The sequence below is a fragment of the Temnothorax americanus genome, unplaced genomic scaffold (genome assembly GCF_048541705.1).
Source record: "Temnothorax americanus isolate GAGA-0224 unplaced genomic scaffold, ASM4854170v1 Scaffold2, whole genome shotgun sequence".
In the NCBI taxonomy this organism is placed as follows: domain Eukaryota; kingdom Metazoa; phylum Arthropoda; class Insecta; order Hymenoptera; family Formicidae; genus Temnothorax; species Temnothorax americanus.
The window spans coordinates 8223348-8236215 of NW_027509338.1; the positions used below are offsets into that span (position 1 = coordinate 8223348).

The window sequence follows — 12868 nt, forward strand, 5'->3', positions numbered from 1 at the left end:
TCTCTTCTCGAGTCGTGCGAGAGTACTCGGCAAGGAAAAAAGATTTGAAGAAAGTGACAAAGGCACGGAGATGCTCCGATAATAAGGTGACATTAATCGTACAATCTCGTTGATAATTAAATCTAAAAAGATTTAAACAAAGCTGATGTCATGTCTGCAAATAAACTTTTGGGGTGTTTTCTACGTTATATGAAAACTCACGTATTTTTATACTTTACCGTTTTTTCATTTCCTTGAATGTTTTAATCATTCCTTTTTTTTTTGTATTCGGAGAAATTGAAGCATTTCGTTCCTTGGATAAAACAACGTCTTTATCGTCGCCATTTTTCGCCCTGCTACAAGGAGTATCCCGAGAAATCCATCACTTACGGATCGCGAGGGCGCGTCTTACCCCACGAAACAGCGCGCGGACGTTAGGGACGTTGTACGAGGGGTTGTTTGCCGATGTTAAGAGGTATGGGTGAGCGGGGTGAGGAAATGTCGCGTCAGACGTCGCCGGGAGGGTTTCGATTGGGCCGTTCAGTGGCAAAAGACAGATCGTCCGGGATCGCCTTACCGCCTGTTCGATTCTATTAAACCGACCTACTCTCTATCTTCCCTTGCGCGTCCCTCGGCGCCCTATCACACGTACACACTGAAAGAGAGAGAGAGAGAGAGAGAGAGAGAGAGAGAGAGAGAAAGGAAAGAGCTTACCGTGGAAATCCATCGGTGGTGACCCCAACGAAACTCATTCCTATCTCGTTTCAACTCCGCCCGGAACTCTCGTCTCTTTTCGTTAAGATCAATTTATGGCTTCCTCTCACCTCGACCGCGACTCCATTGGCGAAATCGGCAAGTAAATGCCGCGAGGCTTGATTTTTACGCTCTTCCGTTTTGCTTTAATTTAATCGCAAATTTCATCCCACGTCAAATTACGTAACGACGATGATGATGATTGATAATAGCCTCATCTTGTGAATTATTCACTCTCGTTTTGGGAGATGGAAAATAAAGGTGTGACTAAAAAAATATATGAAGAGCACGAGTAACTGTATTAACGAGACTAGCTACGGATAAATGACAATTTACAATAAGGGCGCGATCAGTGATAGGCGCGAAACTAAATCAGAAGCAGATACGAAGAAGCAGATACCTCTGTCCTCAGATGCGTGATTACGCATTTGGGATTCCATAAAACACTCGATTATTCAATGTAACGCCAGTAACGCGAACGCTTGTGGAAAATTCATCGATTCGATTAGATTGCTGGAAGCAGAATGGCTGGTTTCGCTGTCAAGACAGACAGCCAGTAAGTATATACTAACGCGCGCGTATACACACACACATACGCGTGAAATAATCGACCTTGCGAAATGAATGCTGCTAGTTGAAATAATATGCCAACCTCATGGATGATGCATGCCCGCTGAGTGACAGCTGTCACGCTTGGGGCGTACTCAGCGGACTTAGCGTTCTCCGGCGTTTGCCAAGATATCGCAGACTGCGGCTTCGCGAAAAATCGCCGGCTGAAGAACAATGACGCCGACAGCTGCGAAACTAGGTGAATCCGAAAGCAGCCGCGCGCGCGCTCGCTCGTGAAATTTTCAGTCGGAAACGCGACAGGTGACGTATCCACGTAACGACCTACAAATTGAATATTAAAGCGCGGAAAAGCGGCGCTTACATGCGGGAAATGAGAGCAGAAATATTAGAGGAGACGACTGGAGATATCAGACTCCTCCGAGAGATTTATCTTCCTCCCAGGTATTAAGAATAAAGCTGTTTATTATTGACGTCCTACGACGTTGTAAGCTGAGCATGTTATATCTTTGTGATTAGTCTATCTAATGTGCATTGTATGCATGTACTCTTTAAAAAAATATGTAAAGTAACGATTAGTCTAGAGCCTCAAGTATTCGACTTTCAAAATTTATCAGAGGAGAGATTGATCGATATATGTTTCTTAAGTTTCAAGATTGTTAGCTCCGTAAACAAGCCAACATCTCAGATGGAACAACGTGCGTTCCTTTGTCCGTCCCAAATACCGAGCCCATTTACTCCGTTTCACTGACGAGAAACGACGCTCGCGACTCCAATTTAGCGACGGTAAAATCCGCATCGCGGATTTCTCGTCGCTCGTTAAATTGCCCACCGAGTGCCACCTACGAGAGCCTACGATTTCCCACCGAGTGCCGCGCCGTGCCGTGACATCGAGACGGAAAAATAAAAAGTGGTCGGTTAGTCGTTCGGCAGACAAGTGTGCGCGGCCGTTGATTAACGAACGGCGGAAAAGAGGGCTGTTAGTCAGCGCGGGCGTAGAGTTGGCGCGAAAAAGAAGATAACAGAGCTCCGAATGGATTACAACCGTCAGTAGAATTAACTGCGACCTTAATCTTCGTTTAACGTGATGTAACCATCGTGCATTTTCTATTTGAATTTTTGTTTGTGATATTATTTGAAGTTTGTTTCTGATAAGAATTTACATGTTTACATGACCAATATATAATATTTTTCTCTGCACCACTCGTGTGCAGAAAATCTACGATTTACTTATATTTTATATTCATGCAGTCATTTATTCATTGATCTTCTCGCGTTGTATTGTAGAGTTTATTGAACCTACGTTAGGTTCCCGAAGAGAACGCGTAGAAATACTGCATACGAAAGTTGATGAATAAAGCAGGAAGTAGCCGATAGTTGGCGGACGCCTCTTCGCTCATCAACTTGCTTACTTACGTGTAAATGTTGCAACAGTTATCACAGTTGTCTACTTCCTTCTTTGAGTTTTCGCCCCGACGGACCAATAAACGTTTACGTCCACGCATCACGGGTAAAGTTTTGTTTCCTCGAACGAAGACTTAACTTCGAAAGCGAGAGGCGAACCGTACGACCTACCTAGCAAGCGAGACTTGCAAGTTTCGTCCGCATACGTTATGTCTTGCCTACACGAGTCACGCGGGTCACGCGCGAGAAAACAGCTCGCGTGTCCTGCAACGTATATAGGTGTACACTGTCATTACCCATTCCGTAGCCGCCCAAAATACCGGTCTCTCCTTTTACGAGCGCGCAAATTTCGGTGACGCGTCCTCTCGCGCTAGAGGAAAGCGTTCGCGTAGTCGCGGGGGAAACGCGAAAGGAAAGGAAACGAGGGAGGAAGGGCGAGAGAACGTCGAGTGAGCGAACGAGCCGAAAGTAATAATTACGACGTTAGGACCCGGGCGCGCTCTCGATCCTGACGTGCCCGTTATGTCATTATCCCATTTATTATAACGATCAGGAGCCACCGTGGCGGTTCGACCGGATTCCACGCCCGTTTCTCGCTCGACAGACGCAAATTGCCCGGCACCGCAGCGCGCGATCTTCGTGCACCGGCCGCGCCGTCGCGGATGATACACGATGATGTCTTGATACGGAATGCACGATCGTTAATCGCCGTTTAATCCGAGAGCCGCTCCTCTCTCGGAGTCCCTCTCGCGAAAACGAACGGATGCGGTGCGTGCGCGCGCGCGCGTCACGTCGCGCGGCGCGGCGCGGCGCGGCGCGGCGCGGCGCGGCGGACGGTCGCCTCTCGGTTTCTGGAGAATCTCATAAAATTTTAAGAGACAGGTCACGTTGGAAATCAGCCCGCCGTGAAGCTGCAAATGAGCGCGCGCTCGTTAATTCGGAGTGTCTTAAGTAAACGTTGAGGCCGAGCAAACGAGCGGTATGCGAGACGTCGAAAGTATAGGGTACCGAGAGAGAGAAAGAGAGAGAGAGAGAGAGAGTGGGGGGGGATAGCGGGGCGGTGTATATTTTCGATATACATTCTTCGATCACGCTAAGATTTAACTTAGTTATTACGGGTGCCCGTTGTTAGCACGTTCATTAAGGATTCAGGAATTTACACGCCGGCATGCTTGCGCTACAGCTGCGAAAATCGATCCAAGATATACAACGCGAGCGAGCGAGAGAGGGAGAAAGAGAGAAAGAAAAGAGTAAGCACCGCTGGATAAAGAAACGATGCAGAAGTTTTCTTTCGACCATACCGAAATATCGGCCCCGTTAAACGATAATGCGCGGGATGGGGGTCTCTTTTCTTCTCTCGTATCGAGTAGAATTCGCGCTCAACCGTTACCGGAGGGCGAACCCCCAGGGAAATTTGCGGAGTGCGTGCGAAACGCAGCCGCGGGCAAATGATTTAGTAATGCCTGCGTGCGAAGCGCGCGCGCGCGAGCGGGTTCTTTTTTGCCACAGAGTCTGGAAACGGGTGTGACGCACAAAGCAATGCAGTTTAGTTTAACGTTACTCGATGTAGTTAAAGATAAAAATTGAAAATTATGTAAAAGAACGCAGCACGAAATAATTGCTCTTTCGCGATACCGCGATTAAACGAGAATAGAAAGATGGAAAGAGGTTCCTACAATACGAAGTTCTTTATGTTCTTTTGCTGTCGAGATTTAAATTGAAATAACGATGTGTGGACAGGCGGAAAAAGTATCTCGCTGAATTGATATTATTTGTTATTTATCGTTCATCGTGCGACATTTTCTAGCGTATTTCGCCGACCAAACGAAAGCTTATCGCTATGTAAATAAGAAGAGCGATAAAATTGAAGGCAAAGGACGCACAACTGTTGGCAGTAAAAGCATGGACGAGCCCCGCCGCGAGTCATATTAATGAACTTGAAAAACCCGGGGCACACAAAGTGCGTGTGTGTGGGTAGAACATAAAGGATACACTTCGTCGATAATTAGGTAAATACGAGCGGTGCCGAGAGAGAACAAAGCGACACGGATTCTCGACGTGCGCGCAAAAGGATGCCCGGCGTTATCGGAACCGCGCGCGGAGAATATTAAACGACAATTTATGTGCCGTAAATAATGACAAAATGCGTACCTACAAAACCGGAACGATCTCTTCAGGCCGCGATAACTTACACAAATTGCAAAAATCGCGACGATCGTAATCGTCAACACGGCGCGCGAGCGCGGATATAAGCACAGTCCCATTGACGGTGATCTTCGCGGGTGCGTAAGGACTCCTATACACAGCGTGACTATCAACCCTTTCGAACGACTCGCTTTCACAATTTGTAGTCGATAAGAAATTTGCGTTCAATCAAACATGAGATGACGTATGAGTCCCGTAATATTAAAGTCAATCATCGTGCGCTGCTGAGTCGACAAGGTAAGCATCTATTGCGTTTCATATTGGTATGTACATTTTGGTACCGCGACCGCGCGTGCGACTTCCGCGTGCGGACGAGTCGCCGATGTAAATCGCGTGCAATCTCGTCGCGATTTTCGTGACTAATCCCCATGAAAATGGGGCCGCGGCATCCAGCGCGCGCGGCCGTGCTTTAATGTCCGCGACGCGACGCGTATCGAATCGGTGTTCCTCTCGCACAGCGGACAGCAAAATGGCCCCCGAGCTACCGCCGAGAATCGAAGCTCACGCACGCAGGCACGACGCCTCGGGACACGCGAAGCCGTCGTAATGAAAAGGAGCGTGCGTGTGCGTGCACGCGACGCACGCAAACGAGCCCCGCGCGAACCGAGACCGCTAATCTAACGTGTACCCGAGATATACCGATTCTTGCGTCTTCTCGCGTCGCGTCTATCGCGAGAGCGTGCACGGCTTGCCGATAACCGCGTGTCCTATTTGCACGCGGCGCGAATACACGTGTAAGCTCTGTCATGAGAGCTGCGGTTGCCAATCGCGTTCGCGGCTATCCTCGTACCCCCGACAAACAATCTGAAGTCTACGTCGTAGACGCAGATTGTATTAAATATTATCTTAGAACGTGGTCTCCATTCTGATGTAGAAATGCGCAAGTGCCGCGGGAGAAAAATCGTGGAGAGACCGAGCGCGCGGCGCGGGATGAGGCAGGCGGATGGGAAACGCTATCTCTCGGATAAGCCGCGTTCCATATCGGTCTATCGCTGAATGTCAACTAACGAACACTACTACAGGCACGTATCCATTACTAAACAAATCACGAGCGCCGTTTCGACCGTGCTTCTGTAAGCTCTGCCGCTGGGCGCGGGATAATTAAAGCTGCGAGGCACATTTGATCGAGTTTCGGTCGCTCTCTCCGTCCGACAGACCGATTGTTCCCCATTTTAATTTTTTTCGGAAAATTGAAAAAGGAATTCTCCCCCGTTTTCTCGATATTTTTATTTTTTTTGCGCGCGCTCACGCGGGTATGGGTATGCCGCCTGTGCACGCGCTACAGCCGGGCGAAAATTGGAAAATGATTTCGAGCGGAATTCCGAGCGATATGTCGACCACGTATCGAACAATACCGAAATTTCGCGCCTTTGAAATAGTTTCTCGGCTGTACCTTCGCCGGACGATTCATCAGAATGTCATTCGCTGGATGTGGGTCACGATGGATTTAGATGCGGAAGAAAAACGGAAAAAAGATTGTTGCGACTCGTTATTCCGCTAACATCTGAATCGAGCAAGATTCACTTTATAAATGGGAGCTTATAGTATCCGTTATATTCCCGGAAGAATTATGTAAATATAGGACATGTCGATAAGCGTCCGCTTTTCGATACGCTATTCGATAAAGACATCAGATTTTGAAACGTAAGTATTCATTCTCCATGGACGCTTCACAAATATCGCCCCGACGGACTTGCATGCAAACGACAACGACAGCTTTGAAAAAATATGACTAACAAGGTAGCGAACGTCAGAGAGCAATAAAATCGTTGGAACACGGAGTAAGAGCGACATATCTGGAGTACCAGTTGAAAGCATTTTACCGAGAAGCTGCAACCGAAGCGAGAGAATGCGTTTAAAAGACGATCTCCAGCGATGTGGAGGAAGGTCGCTCGCGCGATTCAAGTATTTCCAGTATTTCGGGTGTCCCGCGGCGAGGCGGCTCGCTCGCCGAATCAAACTACTTCATTAGCAACGAGCCGTATAATGACGATAACGCGCCTCGACCGCGAAGAAAGAGACGATCGCCGACAATTAATAAATAGCCACGGTATCCGTGAACCTGCCACCGGATTGTGCTCGAGGCTAGTTCAAAGAACGAAAATAAATATATTTCGAACGATGTGGCTCAGAAGTATAAGCCCGTAAGACAGCAGCGTATAAAACTATGTGCATAAATTACCGCCAATGTAAAAAATCTTGCATTGTGCACCCGTCTTTACATAAACAAAATTTATTTTATATTAAGTAAAATGCCGATCGACGTATGTATAACACGGAATAAATAAATATTGACATTTTTCGGTCATCAGCCGGAATCTTATGCCTAATTATAGTTTTTGTGATTCTTATATACATTTCGTCTTTCGAATCACGTGCCAATTCAAAAGCTAATTATTTTTCATTTCATTTCTTATATATGTATCGCTGCATTTTTTTTAACCGGTTATTGATGAACTATAGGACGTATCACACATGGGACCACCATATTAAAGCTTCTATTTAAAAAACAGATCCGCCCCTACGGCTTTCATCCTGTCAAATATTCCCACGCCTAATGCTTACTAGCGCCTGAAGAAGCGCACGCGGTGTCGCTTTAAAACGGGAGTAACGAGGTCCTTTCAACCGCTGTTGTCACCAGGATGGCCTCCAACCGTTCTGGTAACGCACCGTCAGTTTTTCCTGTTTGCGGTCCTCGACAGCCTTTCACCGATATTTACTCGCGGGCCTAGGTCCTCCCTTGGGATTGCTCTCGAAGACATCTCGGAAGGACCAGGACTCGGCGGTGTCTCGTTTTTGTTTGCCACGCCAGGATTTCCCGACAAAAGGCCCGGTGCATCGTCATCCCTTCCCCCAGTCCCTTAACACTAGGATTAGAGTCAAAAGGATTCCAAGTTGTTCGTGTTAATTTTTCGCTTCTGCTTTTCCTTCGAGATTCCTACAACCGCCTGCCCTATGAAGAGGGTTTAAATCTCAAACAAAAATTCAGGCCAAACCAAAGTCAAGCCTCATGATGATTCCTTAAACTTCTTGTTAGTCCAACTTCCACTTTCTATTGTCTTAGTAGATTTATGTACATAGGAAAAGAAGTAGCAGCGAATTTTTGGATCTCGCAACGCGACATAATATATTTTAACTGTTAAAACTGTATTTAAAACTCCTTAAAACGATTTTAATAATTGTTAACGCGTTGTTATATATAAGGCAATAACTGAATTTAAATATTTTATAAAAGACATTATAACAAAGATACATTATTTAATAAAATACATTAAATTTGGAAATCAGCAATAATTTTTATCTTACATTCAACTTACACCTACGGTTCTTCTTCAATGTGCCACGTTAAGACGCCCTGACGTTAGCGATCATTTAGAAAGAATGTAATTGTGAATATACGTTTTTGTTTGCCCATCAAAGGACCACCTAGGAGCCTTTTTACCTATCGGTATAACACTATTTCAAAGAATGAGGATATTTGACCATAAAGTGCAAATTTTGAGGTTTCTTTCTACAATAATCTCCTGGGAAATAATCAGAACAAATTTCCTAGTAAACCTTTTCTCGCCTTGTGTAATCCTTTGGAAAATAGAATGAGAATCCGAAATCTATCGACTACTTTCACACAAAACCACTATCATTCCAAGACGATGCGTCATCCACACTTATTTTTCCAAATTTCATGTTTACGGAAAAATAAGTCACTCATCTTTTATTGTACTGATAAATAACAAATGCTTCTTTTCTTAACAAGTTTGTTTCCATCCGTATTCATACGGATCGCTCTTATATAGATACGCTTTTGAGATACAGCGTGAAAAAACACATAATCCTTCAAAAGACTTCCGAACCAAATCTTTCGTAAACCTGGAAAGGGTTAGGCCAGGTGAAAAGGGCTGTCATCTATTAGCCATGGCAAGAAAGGGGTTTGAGAGATATTTTCGAGAGGCATTTTCTGGGCTCGTGCACAAACTGGATCCTGTCTCTCTATCGAGGTGAAGAGAAAAAAAGAGAGAGAGCGAGAAAGAGAGAGAGAGAGCCCTTAAGGGCGGAAGACGCACGCCCGCTGCCCCGTCACACGATGTAGGTGAACCATGCATAACGTCGTGGCCACATTACCTTTCGACGACAATCTGCCCGCTGCTCCCTATCTCTCCTTCTCGCTTTTCCTATCTAACTACTCTTTACTCTTTCTCTCTCCTTATTTCTTCATCCATCCCTTATATTCATCTCTCTTTCTCTCTTATAAGTATTCATTCACTTTTCTCTCTTCGCGTCGACGTGTTTATGAGAGTATTTACGTGAAAGAGAAAGAGAGATGTTGAGAGAAAAAGGAGATTAGAAAGAAGAAAAAGAGAAGGAGAAGAAGGAGGCAGAAGAGTGGTCTTAACAAAGGTCGATCTGCCACGCACTGCACGACAGCCAGCCATTGACATCGGGTGGGCTCCAGGGTAAGGAGGACTAGATTTCACGAGCCAGCGATGCAAGATCCTTCAAAGGGCGCCGACGGGCTGCCGCAAAAAGGATTCGCAAAAAAAGGACGAGGTAAGGAAAAGAGACAGAACCACCATGGCCGCAGAAAGGGGACAGGCTTCTTCTTTAGTTAACGCTGGCTTCCGCGCACTCCGTGTTGAAGAGAAAGAAAAGACGAGAGATTGAAGGGGTCGAGACCAAGGGGGCAGGCGGCCGAGGCTAATAGAGAGGAAGAAGACGAATAAGAGGAGCGCGAAACGGGCGAGAAACGCGGGAGGGTGGGGGGAGAGCGAAACTACTTGACGGCGAAATCCATCGCGATAACTTAATCCCAGGATTACGCTGCGGTTAAGGTATCCGCGCGGAAATCCAATCGCGCGCGCCTGACGGGGTCCATCATCAGGGCCGTTGTGAAGGAACGCGACTGCTCCGTTTCCGGTTTCTCGATTGATTTCACGAATCTCGGCCTCTTCGCTGGATGTATACGCGATTAACGTGAGGATTATTATTCGGACGCAAAAAACCGGCGTATCGCAAAGTTAGATTGTTAATTAGGCATAATTAGCGTCTTTCTTTATCGATTTTTCCCCCGTGTTAACGCTTCGTGTAAAAAATATCACTCGATGAATTATATACTTCTCTTCAGATTTTAGGAGAACTCTATTTGGCTGAACTAAATAGATGCAATTCCATGCACTTGTATTCCACCGATCGTCATCGTCGCGAAAATTAATTTATCGCGGAGAGTGCTGCTAGTCCAGGAGCGGTTCTGTCCCACTAAAATTGTCGGGCAAGGTTATATACTTCATCCTTAATATATTATTAAACTGTAAAATAAAATTTAACTGTAAGAAAATCAGCTGTAATGAAATCAGTCAATGTCTTTGAAAATTAATACAAGTTACAAAAATTCTGTTCGCTCTATGTCCCGCGGACAGACTCTGCCACCTGTCTACATTTGGCAGACACGACCATAATAACTCGTGGAAAAAATTTCAGGCGTAAGAAAATCAGTTACCTAAAATTTCGCTAGCTCCTGGACTAGCATGCATGCACATCGATCACGGCCGTTTCGCAATTTTGAATCGGCCTGTCACGCACGTTTCAGGCAGGTTCAAGTTGGCGATTAATTGCAAACTAAAGGAGCAAAGCTTAGAGTAACTAGTAAGTAAGTAAGTAATTGTTTGGTTGGCGTTACGTACAGTACTTACAAAGCCGTGCTTGTCGCTGATGTTGTTGGTGAGCTTGAGTTTGTGGAAGCTCACGACCTTCTGCATCCACTGCTCGCCGCTGCTGGGCGAGTCCGGATGTATGTACATCCTCTTCGGCATTTCCGGATCCGCCTTACCCGCCACCATCCACCTACTGCCTCGCAACACGCGTAAGAATGTATTAGAAAGTTACCGGGTGCCGGTTATCCGTGTGTAACATGCCTCGACGACGATGAAGATACCGAGAAACGCTCCTCATCGTTATCTAGGACAATTCGCTCGGATCGAAATGCAGACCATAAGAAAATGCCCCACTAGACTATACTTTGTTTCAACATCAATTACTATCTGATTTATTTCCCTTGTATCTCAAATGAAACGATCTACGGGGAATATTTAATTTACATCCTCCACGCCAGAATTATCTAAAACTAGATTATAATTCGTCGGTTGAGATTTTTATTCGTTATATCTGGCTAGACTCGACTGTAATTTGGAACGAGAACGTGCTAATCGCGCTTCCGATAATCAAGCGGATACCAACGGTTTCCTCGCAGGGCAACGGTAACATGCCTATGCATCTCTCAACGCAGACGACGAAACCAATGATCTATAACGAGCCGAAAGAAGGCTCGAAATGACCAGACGCGATTGTTGTCTTTTAAGGGAGGCGTGTCCACCGTTCGTACTCTTTCCCGTCGTCGCAGGTGGGTCAAATTCGAGCGCGAAGAATCGAAGGAAGAACTCGTTCGACGAGTTCCAAAGTGGCTGCGGTCGCCGACGTGATGTAATCGTTCATCGTGGTCTGCGTTTCGATCGTCCAAATGTGTCGGTGTCCCAAGATGCCTCGCGAAGAGTTTTCTCGACGTGGAGAGCGCTAATCGAGTTCCCTCTGTCGGAGGAATGAGTTCGGGATCCGGGATCTGTCTGTTGCGAAAAAGTTCCCGTGTCTCGCGCGGCCGGCCGAGAGAAGTGCGCGAAAGTACGTGAAAGAAATACACGGTTGTTCACTTTTGCAGCTAAGCAAATATTTGCGCTGGGTCAAATTCGAGAGAAACTTTAAACGACAACGAGCAAACAGTCGCGAGAGTCATTCGTAAATCACGAGCCGCGATATGCCGAAATATTAATGATCATCAGCACGCGATTGCTTAACGGGATTTTTAGAGAATTATAATATTTATTTGGAATGCGAGCGAAATTTTGATAAACACAGAGGTATACGCGAGTTTCACGAAGCATCTCGGTTAACTAATGTGAAGGCTTGCGATCCCCATACAAGTCGAAATAATTTCTCATGGGACCCTCCCTTATGTGGCACTTCTGCGAGAGAATCAAACATTCATTATTATTATTATTATTATTTTTTTTTTATAAATATTGCTTCACAAAAGTACACAAATATTTACTGGTTAAACAATTGCAAGTGAATTTTCAAAGTACCGTCCGTAACCGATTTTTCGCACGAAAAATGCAAAAATTGAGCGTGGATTTGTTACGCACGGCGGGATGGATTAATCATAAATTAAGATCGCGTTATAAGGTTGCACAGGATTACAAATAAATTATCTTCGACGAGTATGAGGAATTGTTCGCAGCGCACGCTCCACACTTATTTCAGGAGAGTCTCCTGGTACAGATAGTGTAATTCGCGATCGGGACCGATCCAGGATCATTATTTCAAAATATAATTCCAAAAATTTATTTGGAATACTTTCTATCCCAGAAAAATATGTAATTATAATTAAGCGTACCTCCCAGAAAAATTTCCAAGTGTTAATGTAATATCTCTAATTCGTAATTAAAAACAATGATCCAGGATCGCTGCGATCGCGCAGGGTCAATGGTATCACCTGTTGTGAAATTTATATCGGCATTCGTCCGATGCCACGATGTCCATTAGAAGTATGTAGCTAGCCTGCTTGTCTAACCCGAACACCCTCACTTTATACGCGGGAAACATGCGTCTGCGAACAATTTTGCAATCGCAAAAAAAAAGACACACACCATACATTAGTTCTACCGTTCACTGCTGACTTTTCGTTATTATTCCCCATAAAAACGGGGGACCGTGCTTAAAATCATCATCTTCGGATACGACGCTTTTGGTCGGACAACCGATTTCAACGATCTCGACGCAAATTTTATTTCACAAATCCGTTTGTACTTAATGACTTTCCACTTTCAACCATTAAAAGTAAAAGAAACAAAAATAAAATACAGATATCAAGATCGGTATTGAAAGATCTCGTATACAACATGGTTCAGAAAACGCT

At 45.3% G+C, this 12868-nt stretch overlaps 1 protein-coding gene and 1 long non-coding RNA gene across 9 annotated transcripts in view; one reads left to right on the forward strand and one right to left on the reverse strand.

The window, feature by feature from the left end:
• Positions 1 to 12868, forward strand: part of LOC143896803 (uncharacterized) — a 216227-nt gene that overhangs the window by 86376 nt on the left and 116983 nt on the right. The window lies entirely within an intron of this gene.
• Positions 1 to 12868, reverse strand: part of Bi (T-box transcription factor bifid) — an 87317-nt gene that overhangs the window by 43182 nt on the left and 31267 nt on the right. For 3 of the 7 annotated variants that reach the window (XM_077404842.1, XM_077404839.1, XM_077404838.1), the window contains 2 exons: positions 12446 to 12559; positions 10584 to 10746 (listed from right to left, as the gene is read on the reverse strand). In XM_077404842.1, the coding sequence (XP_077260968.1) occupies positions 10584 to 10746; positions 12446 to 12559 (277 nt within the window). The remainder of the gene's footprint in view (positions 1 to 10583; positions 10747 to 12445; positions 12560 to 12868) is intronic. The other 4 variants (XM_077404843.1, XM_077404841.1, XM_077404840.1 and 1 more) reach the window with 3 other exon arrangements.